Source organism: Chinchilla lanigera, unplaced genomic scaffold, assembly GCF_000276665.1.
Source record: "Chinchilla lanigera isolate Chin_1 unplaced genomic scaffold, ChiLan1.0 scaffold00050, whole genome shotgun sequence".
NCBI classification, from domain to species: domain Eukaryota; kingdom Metazoa; phylum Chordata; class Mammalia; order Rodentia; family Chinchillidae; genus Chinchilla; species Chinchilla lanigera.
Window position 1 is genome coordinate 16,057,656 of NW_004955451.1, and position 16,294 is coordinate 16,073,949.

The 16,294-nt window shown below is 59.3% G+C and overlaps 1 protein-coding gene across 2 annotated transcripts in view; it reads right to left on the minus strand.

The window, feature by feature from the left end:
• Nucleotides 1-1,260: 1,260 nt before the first annotated feature.
• The window catches only part of Acly (ATP citrate lyase), a 32,916-nt gene continuing 17,882 nt past the window's right edge, over nucleotides 1,261-16,294 (minus strand). For both annotated transcript variants that reach the window (XM_005394423.2, XM_005394422.2), the window contains 15 exons: nucleotides 14,966-15,107; nucleotides 14,719-14,887; nucleotides 10,833-10,937; nucleotides 9,804-10,000; nucleotides 8,586-8,667; nucleotides 7,916-8,026; nucleotides 7,135-7,262; nucleotides 6,766-6,859; nucleotides 5,169-5,323; nucleotides 4,368-4,518; nucleotides 4,065-4,208; nucleotides 3,351-3,464; nucleotides 2,968-3,050; nucleotides 2,526-2,602; nucleotides 1,261-2,145 (listed from right to left, as the gene is read on the minus strand). In XM_005394423.2, coding sequence (XP_005394480.2) covers nucleotides 2,051-2,145; nucleotides 2,526-2,602; nucleotides 2,968-3,050; nucleotides 3,351-3,464; nucleotides 4,065-4,208; nucleotides 4,368-4,518; nucleotides 5,169-5,323; nucleotides 6,766-6,859; nucleotides 7,135-7,262; nucleotides 7,916-8,026; nucleotides 8,586-8,667; nucleotides 9,804-10,000; nucleotides 10,833-10,937; nucleotides 14,719-14,887; nucleotides 14,966-15,107 — 1,847 coding nt within the window. In that variant the 3' untranslated portion in view covers nucleotides 1,261-2,050. The remainder of the gene's footprint in view (nucleotides 2,146-2,525; nucleotides 2,603-2,967; nucleotides 3,051-3,350; nucleotides 3,465-4,064; nucleotides 4,209-4,367; nucleotides 4,519-5,168; nucleotides 5,324-6,765; nucleotides 6,860-7,134; nucleotides 7,263-7,915; nucleotides 8,027-8,585; nucleotides 8,668-9,803; nucleotides 10,001-10,832; nucleotides 10,938-14,718; nucleotides 14,888-14,965; nucleotides 15,108-16,294) is intronic.

The following is a 16,294-nucleotide window of genomic DNA, read 5'->3' on the forward strand; positions in this document are numbered from 1 at the left end:
CCACCTCACCCGGCTTGTCCCTGTAAGTTTTATGACCTGTTCCCGTGTCACAGCTTGACAAACTGCTTTTGTTCTCCTGCAAACTTGCTTGCCTGCCCACAAGTTTTGCAGTTAAAGAGACTAACTTTCTCAGCATGCGTAAAACTGGAGCCTGGGGGCTACAGATGTGGCTCAGTGGCAGAGCTGTTGCCTTGCATGCACAGGGCCCTGGGTTTGATCCCAAACACCCACACACACAAAAAAAAACTGGAGCCCTTTCTTTGTTCTGGGTTCAGCCTTTTGGACACAAGACTGCTAGTTAGTGTAACCTAAAATAAATCCTCATGCTTCCCAGGGTGAAATCTGCAACACAGAGAGTGACACTGTAAATGAGTTTTTGCAGAGTGAAACGTTCTGCTTAGGGTTAGGTTCAAAGGCATGGCTTCCTACTTCATCAAAAGACAATAGTAAAAGCCAATTGGGAGTTTTAAGCAAGAGTGGCTCAGCTTCATGTGTTTTGTTTTTTTTTTTTTTGTCTTTTGGAGACAGGGTCTCACTATGTAGTTGTCTAGTCTTGAACTCACTTGTAACCAAGGTTGGGCTCAAACTTTCAAGGAACCTCCTGCCTTAGCCTCTCAAGTGCTGCGATTACAGATTGCAGCACCACACCCAGCTTCATGTGCTTTTAAAATACCAGTCTGCTGGAGAGTGGGTTGTTACAAGGTCATCAGCAGGCCTTGGAGCTGACAGCAGAGGCAGGGGGGGAAACTGGGTTCCATTCACTGAGGAAAAGGGAGATAACAGGTTGAGGGGAGACAGAACTTTTATATTTTTTTGAAGTTGGTATTTTCATTTTTTCAAGAGGTGGATCAGCATTTAAAAACTGCCTGTGGGCAGGCATGGTGGCGCACACCTATAATCCCAGAACTTGGGAGGCTGAGGCAGAAGGATCACTGAGAGTTCAAGGCCAGCCTGGGCTGCAAAGTGCGTTTGTTTGGGTGTTTATTTTGTCTTTTTGAGACAGGGTCTTGCTATGCAGTTCAGGCTGCACTTGAGCTCACTTTGTAGCCCAGGCTGGCCTCCATCTCCCAAGGATCCTGCCTCAGCCTCCTGAGTGCTGGGATTACAGGCGTGCGCCACTACGCCTGGCTTTACAAAGTGAGTTTAAGGTCAGCCTGAGCTGCATAGTAAAACCCTGTCTCAAAAATAAACAGATCAACAAAGAAACAACTCAAACTCTCAAAGTGTAACTGAAAGGCACAGACACACACCACGGCAGGCTTTCCTGTTACTGTATAGTTTATTCAAACTAAACTATGACAATACAGAGAAGGACGGAGGTGCAACCGCTCCATCACTGTGGGTCCCTGACACTGGGGGCCGGGCAGGAGCCCTGGGGCCCAAACTCGGCGACAGACAAGCCAGCCGCAACAACAGAGGGTGCAAAGGGGGTTTCACAGCTTTCTGCATAGCGCTTTCTTTAAGCACAGGTGTGTCAAATGTCACACCTTATACCACCACTCCACCAGGTGTGACGGTGGCTAAGGTGCCATGGTCCCGCCCACCCGACAGCAGCAGACTGACGTGAACATGTCGGTGGGATCCTAAATAACCCAGAACACGTAACATACAAAAAGATCCTTAAAAATCAGAGTAATACAATGTTCATGTTAGATCAGAAGGAAGAAACCAAAGTGAGAAAGACAAGACACCAGGGGTCCTTTGTGTGTATCTTGAAGTCTGAACTTCTCCTCTCTCCCCAGGGGGAACAATTTCACCGACAGGAGAACGAAATCCACATTATAACCCCCGGCAGGAAGAACACCCGGGACAGAAGGCGGGCGGATACTTCTGCATAATAAATACAGCAGGGAGCACAGCAAACGTCACGTGTGTAGGCTTGATTTCGACTTCTATGCTTATAAAAAAAAATAGTAAGCCGCTTTGTAAGACTGCATGGTGCCGGCCCGTGCCTTGGTCTGGGGCCTCTCTGGGGCCCCGCCCGCAGCTGCCAGCTGTCTTCGCCCTGGTTCTGGGAGCTCCTGTCTGCACGGCGAGGCCTCCAGGCCGGCTACATGCTCATGTGCTCCGGGAGGACGTAGGAGATGTCGTCCCACGGGTGGCGATACAGCCCCTGCTTAAGCCTCTTCTGGTCCAGGTAGTGCCCTGAAACGAGGACACCTCTTTGTCAGGGCCCGGGAGGCAGCGCGGGCAGAGAATGAGGAAGGGAGAGCTGCCCACAGAAACAGGGAGGCTGGCATGGTGGGCACCCCTAACCCCAGCACTGGGCAGGCTGAGGCGGGAGGATCGCTGTGAGTCCAAGGCCAACCTGGGCTACACAGGAAGACCCTGTCTCAAAAAGAAAGAAGGAAAAAAAAGATAAACCGGACACAAGGAAGCGGGGAAGTAAATCTGGATCTGCCCCGGACTCCCCAAAAGCGAACTGTCAGGTTTCAATCCTTCTCCTGTGGCGGCAAGTGAAGTCCTTCCCGAGAGTAAGAGAACCGCGACGAGACGGCTGGGAGCACAAGCACGGCCAGACTCACCGATGAAGCCCATGCTGCGGCCCAGCACGAAGATGCCGTTGAGGGCTCCGATGTCGATGTACTCGTCGGCCTCCTCCCTGCAACAGGCACCAGGGGCTGGATACGGCCCAGGTCGCCCCAGCACAGGGCGCTAACGCCGCCCCGGGGCAGCTCGGGCTCCAAAGTGGAAAAGCAAGGTGTGTGGATGGGGGAGGGGCGGCTTTTGTCCCTTCACCTCCTGAATCCTGGGAGCACGCGCTGCCCTTACAGTTGGGAAGAAACCACAAGGAGAAACTGGTGCAGAGGCTGGGCGTGGGGGTGCACGCCTGTCATCCCAGCATTAGGAGGCGGAGGCAAGAGGATCGCTGTCAGCTCGAGGCCAGCCTGGGCTACACAGCGACACCCAGTCTCAAACTGCACCCCCCAGAAGCAATGTGCGGAGGAACAGGCGCTTGGCGCTCACCGAGTGAAGGAGCCGCAGTTCCTGAGCATGTCGACGAAAGCCACCCCGATGAGGCCGTCCACGTTCAGGATCAGGTTTGGTTTCTGCGAAGCCAAGGGACTTGCATGATTGTCACCTCGCTTTCTACCCTCACAGTATTTCCACCGTCAGGGCGCCCCGCCTCAGCCTCCCGAGTGCTGGGATCACGCAGAGCACCATCACTCCCGGCTACTCATTCTGACAGCAGTAGAAAGCCTCCCACAAGCTGGGGACTCCCCAGGCCCTTGCCCGTGTGGCCAAGGACTCGGCTGATGGCCAGTCGCCTGCAGGATTCACGGAGGAACCGGAAGTCCCGACTTCCAGGCCCAGCTGAGTCCCTCGGGCCCCCGGCCCCCCGCTGGTACCTTGGAGGTGGTGATCTTCTCCACCTGCAGCGCGTAGTCCAGCAGCGGCGTGGCGGGGAAGTGCTGCCGCACGTAGTCCTTCAGGATCTGCACCCGCATGTCCGGGTTGTTGATCTGGAATCAGAGCCAGAGTTCCGGTCCTGTCACCCACCTGCAGCTGCCCGTTGCCATGGCTGTCTCCTGGGCTCTTCACCACCACAGGGGGCGCCCAGCTGCCGAGCCGATCCGGCCAGGCACCAGCACCCCACCCGGAGCCTCGGCTCAGCCGCCAGCCAGGCCGCACCCCACCTGCACCAGGCAAGCGCCGCTCGGATGTGGGCAGCAGGGTACCCTCAAATCCCAGGGAAAACCCTACACTCTGTCGGGCGGCCCAGAGACCCTCCGGGCACTCAGCGCTCCCCAGTCCCAGGCCACCTTGGCCTCTGGGGAGGAAGGCAGAGCGCTGAAGCCCTCGGAGCCAGCCGCCTGCCCTGCCGGTGGCTGTGTGGCCCTTGCCTGTCCAGGGAGCTCTGGGCTCTACATGGCAAAGGCGAACCCTCTAGAGCTCTCCAGCACACAGCTGCCTGCCGCGCCCAAACACCGCAGGTTCGGCACCACCGGCCTCAGCGACACGGGAAGACAGCAGCTTGGGTTTGGCTTCCGTGCGCAGCATGGGATCAGCAGCTCTGGGGTCCCCGATGCATCACCCCCGCCCAGCAGAGCGCCCAGACTTGCCGATTTCACACGGTGGCCGATGCCCATGATCAGCTTCCCCTCCTTCTTCATCTTGTTTACGAATTCCATGGGGATCATGCCGCTGTCGAAGGCTTTACTGAACATCTTGGCGGCTGCGTCCAGGGCGCCCCCAAAACGATCCCCCTGGGGAGGAAGAGCAGGGCTCAGGCCTCAGGCCTGCCCTGAGCTCCGCAGATGGCTACGGGACGCCGCTCGGCCCCTGCCTGGCTTTCCTCTCTGGACTCCGCCAGGTCCCCACTTGCGACAGCCAGGGTCCGCCTCCCTCCCGGACGCCGTGCTTACGATGGTGAGCAGCCCTGAGGTGAGGCTGGAGACCAGGTCCTTCCCGGCCCGGGCGCAGATGATGGTGTTGTGGGCGCCAGACACGGCGGGCCCGTGGTCGGCGGTCACCATCAGGCACATCTCGATGAACTGGCAGGCGTACTTGGGCAGCCTGAGGGAGCAGCGGGGCGCGGAGAGCCGGGTATCACACGGCTGGCTCTGCCTGTGCTGCGCGCAGGACTGGACCGGTACCCGTGGCACCCCCACCAGTGTCACACAGCCGGTCTTCCCCGAAGGGTGGAGACTGGGTCTAGACCTGAGGGTGGGGACCCAGGCCAGGCACGAGGCCCTCCCTGCCCGGCCGCTGGGATGGGGGTGCTGATCTGGGATGCCGTGGGGACAACATTCAGGGGACAAGACTTGTGTTTGCAGAGTGAATCTGCAGTGCTCTCAAAGCTCCCAGCCTGTCGCATGCCCCCAGCAACTCTGCCCTGCTGCCTGACGCCCACATTTTTTTTTTTGTCTTTTCGAGACAGGGTTTCTCTCTGCAGTTAAGGCTGGCCTTGAGCTCACTTTGTAGCCCAGGCTGGCCTCGAACTCGCAAAGATCCTCCTGCCTCAGCCTCCCGAGTGCTGGGATTACAGGTGTGCACCACCACGCCTGGCTCACATTTGTTTCTTTAAAAGTCCCCGGAGAAAGGGGTTGCTTGAGACCTCTAAGGGGGTCGCTGCTCCGTCCTCTCTGCCTTACAGTGGCCCGGTCACCCCTCAAGCCCACCCCATCTGCGCATCAGTCTGGGAAGGTCACTAGTGCTAAGCCCACCTTCTCTGGAACCAGAGCAGGCCCAGGACGCCGCCGATACCCATCTCCTCCTTGAAGACCTCTGTGATGGGCATGCCAGCGTAGATGAGCTCCTGGCCGCGCTCGTCGCAGATGCTGGTCATGAAGGAGGCAGGTTTGCGGATGAGACCCAGCTCCTGAGCACAGACAAGGACAGAGGCACAGGGCTACGGGGACTGCACAGAACCGCAGGTGCCAAGCACGGCTGGCAGTTCCCGGACAGACTCCTCCCAAGAAGGAAGTACAGATGTCCTTTGATGGGACCACACAGGACATGGAAACCCACAGGGCCCACTTCGTTATGAAAAGCAAACGAAAGCACACTACAATCCACTAATAACCCCACCGACAAAGACTGAAAAAAATTCTTGGATCTGGCGATGGCGGCGCACACCTGTCATCCTAGCACTTGGGAGCCTGAAGCAGGAGGATCCCTGTAAGTTTGAGGTCAACCTGGGGTACAGAGTATGTTCAATGCCAGCCTGAATGACATGGTGAAATTCTGCCTCAAAAAACAAAACTTCTTCAAAGTGTTGCTTTGTATAAATTGAAAGCCTTTCTCAGAGGCAGCTGTCTGGACTCAGAATTCCTGGGCCGCCAGTACTTGTGCATTTCACTGACATGCAGGAACACCTGTGTCCTCCTCCCAGGAACAGGTGAACCAACGGGTGTGACAGTTGTGTCTGGATGTCCCCCAAAGCCATCACAGGTCACGGGCGGCTTCCAGAGTTATGATTGATCCATGGTCCACTGCTGGGATTATGGGTGTGAGGGCTACACCTGCCCTGGGGCGGGCAGTTTGCATACAATGTAAGGGAGGGGAAGAGGCTGCCTGCCGGGGCTCCTCCCTTTTGTTGATTTTTGCCGTCTTCTGCTGCCGTGAATGTTTGCCTCTGCCATGTGCCCCTCTGCCTTGGAGCCAGTCGAGTATGGACTGAAACCTCCACAAAATGTGAGCTAAATAAACCTTTCCTTCCTTGATTCTGGGTGTCGAGTATTTTGTCTCAGCAATGAGAAAAAAAAAAAAAAAAACTAATCAAGACGACAGGCTTCCTCATACCTGCCAAACCCGTCTCATCAAATAACCCGCCCACCTGGACCTCATGGGGAAACTGGTATCAGCTTTATTTGGGTCCCTTTTATAGTGAGTGTGACTAACCAACTTTTCCTGTTTCACAGTGATTTTTTGTTCGTGTGAGACCAGGTCTTGCTAAGTGACCCTGGTTGACCTCAAACTCTGACTCTTCTGCCTCAGCCTCCCAAGTGCTGGGATGAGGGGTATGCACCACCGCCCTAGGATATGCTGGTTTCGAGAGCCCTTGTTGACAAGAACACTGGCCCGGCTCTTCACCAAGGCCCCCGAGAGTGAGGCGGCGTGGACCCTGTGCTGCACGCTGGGGGATACCACCTGTACCTAGACCCCAGCTCCCAGGCCGGGCGACGGCGTGGGACGCAGCTGCCGCAGTCCTCTGAACTTGTGCTTGGGGACCTGGCTGCTGGGAACTGGACTGGATCAAACCCAACCCCACCACCCAGGTCCCAAGCCTCCCTGCCCACCCCAGGATGCCCTGGGACCTACCCTGGCCCAGGAGTAGTCCATGGGTACCGTGGGGGGAGGCACCTCCTGGGCAGGCACAATGACGCCTCTGGTCACAAGATCCTCGTATACGGACCTGGGGGCGCAAGGGGACAGCTTATGAGGACAGCCTCACCACAGCAGGGTGTGGACGCCTTTGCTGAGAGCCACAACTCAGGAGCCACGAGAGCCAGGCCAGGCCGAGAAGGCCCCAGGGCTTGGCCCCTTCACTGGGCGGGGCTCGGGAAGGGCAGAGGGGAGTGGGACACCCAACACCTCCACCTCGGGCACAGCGAAGGTGGGTCTCCCCGCGTTGGCGGGCCACCACGCGTGGGGGCCGCCAGGGACAGAGGCCGCCCCAGGGCCACTCACTGGATGATCTCGCCAAGCTCGTCAAAGCTGCGCGGCACAAACACGCCCGCCTCCTTCAGGGCCTGGTTCTTGGCCACTGCGGTTTCGGACGCCTGGTTGGCACAGGCTCCAGCGTGGCCAAACTGGACCTGAGAACGAGACCAAGGGCCACAGGCTGCCAAGCGAGTCCTGGGCGACAGCGGGCTGGGCAGGGACAGCCGGCATGGGCCGGGCCACGGGGCCCTTCGTCCAGCGTCAGCCACACTCTCTAAGCAAGCACGGTGGGCCATGCTCATCCTAGGGGAAACCGAGGCAGAGATCCGCAGGAGGCTGCTCGGCATCTAGTCACGGCAGCCACAACGAAAGCCTGGTGGCCACACCCAGAAGGTCGAGCCTCCTGCCTCAGCCTCCCCAGTGCTGGAAGGTCAGGCGTGCGTGCGCCTGGACCTGGCTCCGCTCCAGCACGTTCTCAGGGCTCTGCTCACCCCCAGTGGCCATGAGCGCTCCCTACAAACCGCGAGCTGGAAGTCCGGGGAAGTGGCCTGCGTGGCCCCCAGGGAGCGTGTGGGGTGTGGGTCCAGGCGCTGTGGCGCCGCCTGTGAGCTCACAGGAAATAGAAACAGGCCTCCGGGCACAGGGTCCAGTGCTTTCCCCAGGCACCGCGGCTGCCCGGGTGTGAAGAGGACTCGGGCCCCAAGGGCACGTCTTAAGACTTTGGGGGACAGGGCCTGTCTGCAGGCCCCGCAGGCCCCGTGAGCACCCACCCAGCCACCCTAGCTGCCCCAGCACCTGGCGACCGCACCTCAGAGGAGAACATGGTGGCGCAGGTCCCGATGCACCAGCACACCACGGGCTTGGTGAGCCGGCCCTCCTTGATGCCGCGGCAGATCTTGTACTCCTCCGTGCCCCCGATCTGCAGGGCAAGGGCGTGGGAGGAGCCTAGGTTAGCAGAGCCATCCTGGGGTGGCTCGGGAAAGACGCCCCACACGCCACAGGGGCCGTTCACACCGGGGCCTGAGGCGGCAGGGGGCTCGAGCCCTGGCCCCGTGGAAGAGCGGAAGGAGGGTTTCGGCAGGGAAAGCCCGGCGTGGACACGGACGGCTCCAGGAGACAGCGGCCTCCTCCAGGAAGCCCTGGATGCCCAGTCCTGACCCAGAGAAGGTGACGCAGCAGGGACACTCAGGAGGGGCTGGGGACACAGGAAACTGTAACAGGGCCCCTCTGACTTCAGCCGTCGCAGCAGGGCAGGCATGGGGCACAACGCCAGGACAGAGCTGAGGTCCAATGGCCCTGGCAGGAAGACGCCCGTGCCACGCCCAGGGACACAGTGAAATGGCACCGCCTCCGGGATGGTGTCATTCGGAACCAAAAGCTAGATTTCCTTTCACAGCTTTTGAAGGCGGAGGCCCACAGAGCGCGCTCGCCCGGCACCCAGCCCGGTGCCTCCCCTTGCAGCTTCCTAAGGGTCTTACCTCTCCGAGCACCACGATCATCTTGACCCCCGGGGTGTCCTGGTACCGCAGCACATGGTCCATGAAGGTGGAGCCGGGGTATCTGTGGGTAGCCGGGGCACAGGCACAGGGCTCAGGGGAGGGGCCGTGCGGGTGGAGAGGGCAAACACAGTCTACAGAACGAGGCCAGAGGGGCTCCCTGGCAGCAGGGGGCGTCCTCAGAAGCACCCGTGTGGCAGTTTCAAAATATGTCCAGGTTGGTCAGAAAGGTGGAACCTTGGTCTGAGACAAGATCTCCTATGTAGCTCAGGCTGGCCTCAAACTCACAGTGATCCTCCTGCCTCAGCCTCCAGAATGCTGCGGTTATAGGTGTGCACCACGCCACCATAGCCAGCAGAAAGATGGAACCTGCCACCTTTCCTCTTGAACGTGGACTTGGGAGGCTTCAGCAGCCCATGGGGAACCCTGGCCCGCGCCCAGGGGCCCTGCAGCCCCATCACCCTTCCCTCCGCGCTGCGCTCTACTGGGCCTCACCACCCCCACCCAAGCCAGGGCCCCGGCAGCCGCTCCCCAACCTGGCCCCACAGGTAAGCATTTACTGGAAACCACGGGGTGCAGGTGATGTTCCCCTCACAGTGCTGGGACAGGACACGGAAGCAGGCGCGGAGCCAGCCCCAGGTGCAGCCACGGTCCAACTGCCGGGCTAGAATGTGCCCGGGCTGCCACGGGGCCACGGCAGGGATGTGGGCCCTGGTCTCCTGGCCTCGGCTGTGCTTATCCCATGTGCTGAACGCTGCAGTGCTCCCTCCAACCGACACACTCTGGGCCCCGAGCCCCGCTCCCGCTAATAAAACAACACGGGCTGGACATGCTGGCGCACGCCTGTAATCCCACCACTCGGGGCTGAGGCAGGAGGACCACCACGAATTCCAGGCCAACCTGGGTTACATAGTGAGACCCTGTCTCAAAGAAGACCCAAGAAACAGAACAAAACAGTGACCCCAACAGCTAAGTGCTGGGCGTGCTTGGCAGCTTGTACAGAGAGCGCACTCAGCCTCCCTGGCTGGACGCCGAGGGCCACACGGGGTGACCCGCTGGCCCGGGCACCGCTTTGCTCAACGCCCAAGCCGCAGTCCTCACTGTTGCTTTCTCCTGGGCTGTGGCTGGGCTGCGCCCCGCAGGCCCCACCCCGAGGCAGCGCCTGGTCCCCGAACTTGGGTGTGTGGCCGCGCTCCTCACCTGTCCCCGCCGATCGCCACGCCCTCGTAGACGCCGTCGGTGGTGCGCGAGATGATGTTGTTGAGCTCGTTGGACATGCCCCCCGAGCGGGACACGTAGGCCACGCTGCCCGGCCGGTACAGCTTGGAGGCCAGGATGTTGTCCAGCATCCCCCCGGTGTTCCCGATCTTAAAGCAGCCCGGCTTGATGCCTCCCACCTGCGGGGAGACGCCGGTCACACGAGGGCCCCTTCTACCCAGCCCTCTGGCTGAGAGTGAGGGACCGTAAGCGTGGCCCGCCCTGTGGCTCCCGATCCAGACACTCAGGGCTCAGTCACCCGCCTCACTCCCAGGTCACGGCACCCAGGACCGGTGTGCACCAAGGGGCCTCGCTTTTCTATTCAAAATTCCTAGCTTGGGCCTGGTGTGGTGGTGCACCTATAATCCCAGCACCAGGGAGGCTGAGACAGGAGGATAACTCCGAGTTCAAGGATACCCTGGGCGACATAGTGAGACTGTCTCAAAAAAAAAAAAAAAAAAGGAAAACAATCCTAGTTTGGAATGTTTAGTTTTTGAACTTTTAAAATTTAACAACTCAGGGAAGTATAAATGAAGTAACACTTTCCTAACCTAGCTTGGAATTTTTAATGCAACAACCAAGAAAAAATACGCCAGGAGTGTTAATACAAACCTATTATAATACCAGTACTTGGGAGGCTGAGGCAGGAGGGTCACCATGAGTTTGGGACCAGCCTCGATTACACAGGAAGACTGTCTCAAAAACCAACAACAAAAATGTTTAGAGAGCAATTTTTTCTCATGTGAAGGCTTCGGGTCAGAAGCAAGCTCTCCACAGTTAGATTTTCCTTTGGTTGACAGTTACAGGAAAACTCGAAGGCAGAGTTACATGAAGGCAGAGCAACACCGAAAACCCCAAAACCACATGCCTTCCGCCCCTTGACAGGTCCCAGATAACAGCCGTGTCCCAGATCTACCCTCAGAAGAGGAACCAGAGCGGGGGGCCTCTTGGGGCCGCAGCGGGGACACTCACAGTGGCAGGCCCGATGATGGTCACGCCCTTCTGCTCCGCCGTCTGGATGAGCTTCCGCGTGAGGGCCTCGGGGATGCCCTCTGCTATGATGGCGATGGTGCGGATCTAGAACAAGGACCCCATGACCTGCAGCCTCGGCCAGGCGAGGGCAGCGCCACCCCAGGCCCCTTCCAGCCTCGGGGCCTGGAGAGGAGCGGATGCTGAGACTCGTGTCCCCCGCCCCTCCCAGCCCAGGGTGGGCAAGGGTCCAGGCACAGATGTTCCTGACACCCTGCTGCGGTCACCTGCTGCGGTCACCTGGCCACGCCCTCACCTGGCCACGCCCTCGCCTGGCCACGCCCTCGCCTGGCCACGCCCTCGCCTGGCCACGCCCTCACCTGGCCACGCCCTCGCCTGGCCACGCCCTCACCTGGCCCACAGTCCTGCCCGCCCAATCCAGCCTGTCCTGTGCTGGCTGCTCATGCAGCCACCTGCGGAGCCCCCACTGCGCCCCCATGGGCGGCCCGGGCAGCAGGACCTCGGCCTGCACACTCGGCCAGAGGCCAGGAAGTCCAGCGCGGCCCCTCTGCAGCTCTGGACCCGGGACGAGTGGCGTGGAGACTGCACCACGACTTTGCGTGCAGCCCGCGCAGTTTCTGGGTGAAAACGCAGTACGAGAACAAAAAAAAAAGGAGAGAACGAACGAGAACAGCTGCCTTTTAACCAAAATCTGCACTTATAGCCAGGAACGGTGGCTGGCGGAGGCCTGTAACCCCAGCTACTCAGGAGGCTGAGGCAGGAGGATCACAAATTCCAGACAACTTAGTGAGATCCTGCCACAAAACAAAATAACATAATTTTAAAAAAAACGGCTGGGGATGTAGCTCCGTGGTAGCATGTTTGCTCAGCAGGTACAAGGCCCCCAATTCAATACCAAGTGTCACACCCCCCAAGCAAAGTATCTACAGAAACAAGTGGTGGGCTAGGTGTCGCCCTGCCGATGTCTGTTCAACACTGAAAAAGCCACTCATGCATAGTGACCAGAGCGCATGGACTGGCACCAACGGACTATTCTCACAGGAACAGAGGACACAGAACCAGACCCACACCACTCAGCCCTCCGCCCTGGACAAACAGCCAAACCCCACACTCAGAAAGACTGCCGCTGACAAACGGTGCTGAGAACAGCGCGCTCCACCCGGAGAAGACGAAAGCAGGCCCGCCTCTCCCCTGTATAAAAATCAACTCCAAACGCCGCCAAGGCCCGCGTGTGAGGCCCGAAATGTGGAAGCGCTGACCCCAGACAGGACTCCAGCGGCAACAGCAGCAACCAGACTGCATCCAAGTTCAGTTTCTGCACAGCAAGGGAAACGCCAACAGAGTGCAGAGATGGCCCACGGCACGGCGGAAGGCTGTGCCGGCCGCGCTCCCGCAGGAGCCGGGCCTAGAATTACACAGAACTCAGCCGCTTAACGCCAGAATTTTGGGCAGCCCCATCAGCAGGCAAACAAACCAACAGATGCTGTTCCCGAGAAGCAGGAACGCAGCAGTCCATGAGAAAATGCTCCTCCTCCTGCCCTCAGGGAAATGCAAGGCCAACTACCCTGAGTCCACCTTTCCCCCGTCAGCGGGCTCCACCAAGAACACAGAATCACCCGGCAAGCGGAGGAGGGGAGCACCAGGGCCAAGGTGGGCCAGTCTACACTGCTGCCGGAAATACCACTAATTAATAAGCCAGCATGGAAGTCAGTACAGAGCCTCATCAATAAACCAAGACTAGCCAGGTGAGGCGGCCCATGCTTATAATCACTGAGTGAGGCAGTGTCCTCAGGAGGCTGAGGCAGGAGGAGCCCTGAGCTCAAGGCCAGCCTGTGCTACATAGTGAGGCCTTGTCACAAAACACAAGACTTGTCAAATTAAAAAGAAAAAGGAAAAAAAAAGCATACAAATAGAACTACCGCTTGCTCCAGCTACCTGCTCCTTGGCACAGTTAAGCAGTTAAGTCAGGGTGCAAAGTGACCCTGCACACACGTTCACTGAGGCACAATTCACAGCGGCAGGTGACAGACTGGCGTGGCGCCCACAGCACACGAATGCAGGGGGGCGGCCCGCGTGGCGGTGCATGGTGCGCGTGTGCGGTGGAGTGTGAGTGTGCCGCGTGTGCGTACAGCGGGGTGTGAGCGCGCTGCGTGGGTGTGCGCTGCGTCTGAGCGTGGTGGGTGCGGTGGAGTACTGGTGAAGTGCGTGCGTGCAGCACAGTACTAGCTTGGTGGACAGGGTAAGCCAGGCTCAGGGAGACCAATTATCTGTCACATGTGCCCCAGACCTGCACCCTGGGCAAGACGGTAAGTGGGTGGGGAAGCAGGGCCGGGCGCGGATGTGCCAAGCGGGCGCCCACGCACGCGGGCAGCCGCTGTGCACGCTGCACGGCGGGGGGCGGCTCGTGTCGCAGAAGCACCTGCTTGCCTCCTGCGTGGACTGGATATGAAAGCATTTCTGTGCCTCCAGCCAGGAGGGACAGTGAGCCCATGTGGGTTCAGACAATGAAAGAATCAACACCCTGATCGACACGGGGCTTTTCCAAGTCAGTACCACATCGGAAAACAGTGCAGCAGCCGGGCATGGTGGCGTACACCTCTAGTCCCAGCACTTGGGAGGCTGAGGCGAGAGGATTGTTGTGAGTTCGAGACCAGCCTGGGCTACAAAGTGAGCTCAAGGCCAGCCTGAATTGTATAGCGAGACCCTGTCTCAAAAAGACCAAAAAAAAAAAAAAAGAAAGAAAAAGAAAACAGTGCAGTAACAAACAGGCACAGTGACACAGACCTGATCCCAGTACTCAGGAGGCTGAGTCAGGGGAATCACTTGAGCTTAGACGTTCAGAAAATGCAACGTGGGTACTATAGTGAGACCAGTCTCAAAAATAAGAAGAGAAAAATAAAACAACAAGCCATGATATATAGATGAACAATGGGTGTTTTTGAAGGTGACTCTTAGTCTTGGTTAACAATTAAGGCCGGCGTGGAGGTGTACGTCTGTAATTCCAGCACTAGGGAGGCTGAGGCAGGTGGAGCGCCTCAAGTTCAAGGCAAGCCTGGGCCACATAGCAAGATACTGGCTCAAAAAACGAACAAAAAACAAAATAAAAACAAACAAAAATCCAAAGCAAGGCAGGAGGCTGGGGGCACAGCCCCGGTGGAGGGCCCGCCTACCGGCAACCGCGACAGGCGGGCGTGAGCCCACGTGGCGGGCGCGCGCGCAGACAGAAAACTCACTCATCTGGCCAGCAGCACAGGGCAGGGCGGGCGCACAAACCACCCAGGTCCACACCGCCCCCTCTCACGCCGATGCCGGTGGGCCAAGGGCGTGCGCAGGGGCAAGGCAGCAGGTCAGCCGGCAGAGACGCCCTGGGGGGTCACAAGGGATACGTGCCGCCCTCATCGGAGACACTCACCCCGAGACCGCGAGAGCAAACACGCCCGGCGCTGGGCTGCCCGCCTGTCAGTCATCCCTGCACGCGGGGGCCTGAGGCAGGAAACTGCAAGTCTGAGGCCAGCCTGGGCAACTTAGCAATTTAGCAAGACCTTGTCTCAAAATAGAAGGTTTTTTGTAAAGGACCAGGCAGAAATTTTTTTTTCTTTTTTGGTACCGGGAATCAAACTCAGGACCTCGCGCTTGCCAGGCAGGCGCTTGTGCCGCTGAGCTATACCGCCGGCCCTACGCAGAAGTTCAGTACGAAGACGCTGTGCCCAATCCCCAGCATGCAAAAACAAACTCTTCTGTTAAGAGCTTCGGTCTTGTTTTTCAAGCACAAGGGTCGTCTAGGGTGGGCAGCCGTGCCCCAGCTGCCCTGACTTCTGGCCTCTACAGGCCCCTCCCTTGTCCCCAGAGGCCCCGCCACGGCGCGCACCTGGGCGTAGCTCATGGTCTCCATGGTGCTGTCGAAGGCCGAGCGCAGGGAGGCGAAGTTGATCAGCACATCCACCTCGGGGTGCTTCCTCATGGCGTCTGCCATGTTCTTGAACACGGGGATCAGGATCTCCTTATGGCCCCAGTAGAACTTCTGCTTGTGGTCCCCCCTGGATGGCACAGGGGACAGGTCAGGGCCTGCCTCCTGGCCAGGAGGAGAAGGGGCTGTGCTGCGCCCGGGCACTCACGTGAAGGGGTACACCATGGCGGCCACCGAGGGCTCGTCGCGGGAGCACACGTAGTCGAAGTCCAGCATGCCCTGCACGGCCCGCGTCTGCATGCCCCACACGATGGCCTTGGTGTGGCGGCTGAAGAGGGTGGCGCTCTTTCCTGGCGGGCGGAGACACAGCGGGTGCACCTGGGAGCCACACCTGGGGACCATGGGGACTGGGGGCGGGGGCCGGGGGGAGCTGCCTGGGTCCCTCCAGGCCCCACTCCTGGATGGTAGCTCTTCAAGACAGAAAGGGATGGCAGAGAGGGACTCGAGAGCCCGGGGGCCCAGAGGGGGCCTCGCTTGTTCTGGAAAACGGCAGCAGAGAGCAAGAAGTGAGACCTGCCCGGCAGGTGCATGGCGCCTCTCCACAGAAAGGGCCTCACTCGCAGCCCGGGCCCTCGGCGCTGCGCCCTGCTCCCTACTATTTTCTTTTCCTTTTCTTTTTTTTGTGGCACAGGAGATGAGATAGAACCCAGGGCCTTGAGCATGCTAGGCAAGTACTCCACCACCCCAGCACTTTTCACTTTTTATGAGAGACAAAGTCTTGCTAAGTTGCCCGGGGTGGCCTCGAACCTGCAATTCTGTGTTCCGGCTGGAATTACAGGCGTCTGGTGGTGTGCCCAGCCCAGCAGGTTTTTAAAAAGTAACTGAGTAAGAAAAGCTCGGCACTCCCGATGCTGGCGGCCATGGGACAGCGCCCAGCACCGTTCATCGCTCTGCCCCTCCCCTCTGCGCAGACAGCAGCCGCAGGGGCTCAGAGCCTGCGACCCCAGGTCAGGGCAGCCCCAGGAGAGACCAGGGTCCGCGGAGCTTCCAGCCGGGCTTGGGCCCCTGCCCGTCCCACCCTCCTCCCTCTGCCAGGGCGGGAGAAGGCGAGGGGCAAAAGACAGAGCAGAGAGAGCCGCAGGAGAAGCAGCGCGGGCCAGCGCTGGAGAACACCCGAGCTGGGGCCCCACAAGGACCGCTGCACGCTCACGCGGGCACGCCGGGCACGCGCAGTCTGGCTCAGTCTCTCAACCGCACAGCGGTCAGCGGTTTGTGGTGGAAGGCGCCCAAGGGTGCTGACAACTGGGGCCCACTGTCAGCTGAACCCACGGGTGGGGTGAGACGTGGGTGTTCCGCACAGGACGCCACCTAATCCACTTGGCGTCCTCTGCCACCCTGGGAAGTCTAAGCCCAGAAGACTGACAGCGGTCACCAGGCGCCAGTTCCGGGACTCGGCTGGGCCCAAGCAGCAGACTAAGTCGGAGGCCGTGCTGTCCTGGGAGTGCACAGCCGCACGCGTGCACACACCCCCACAGCG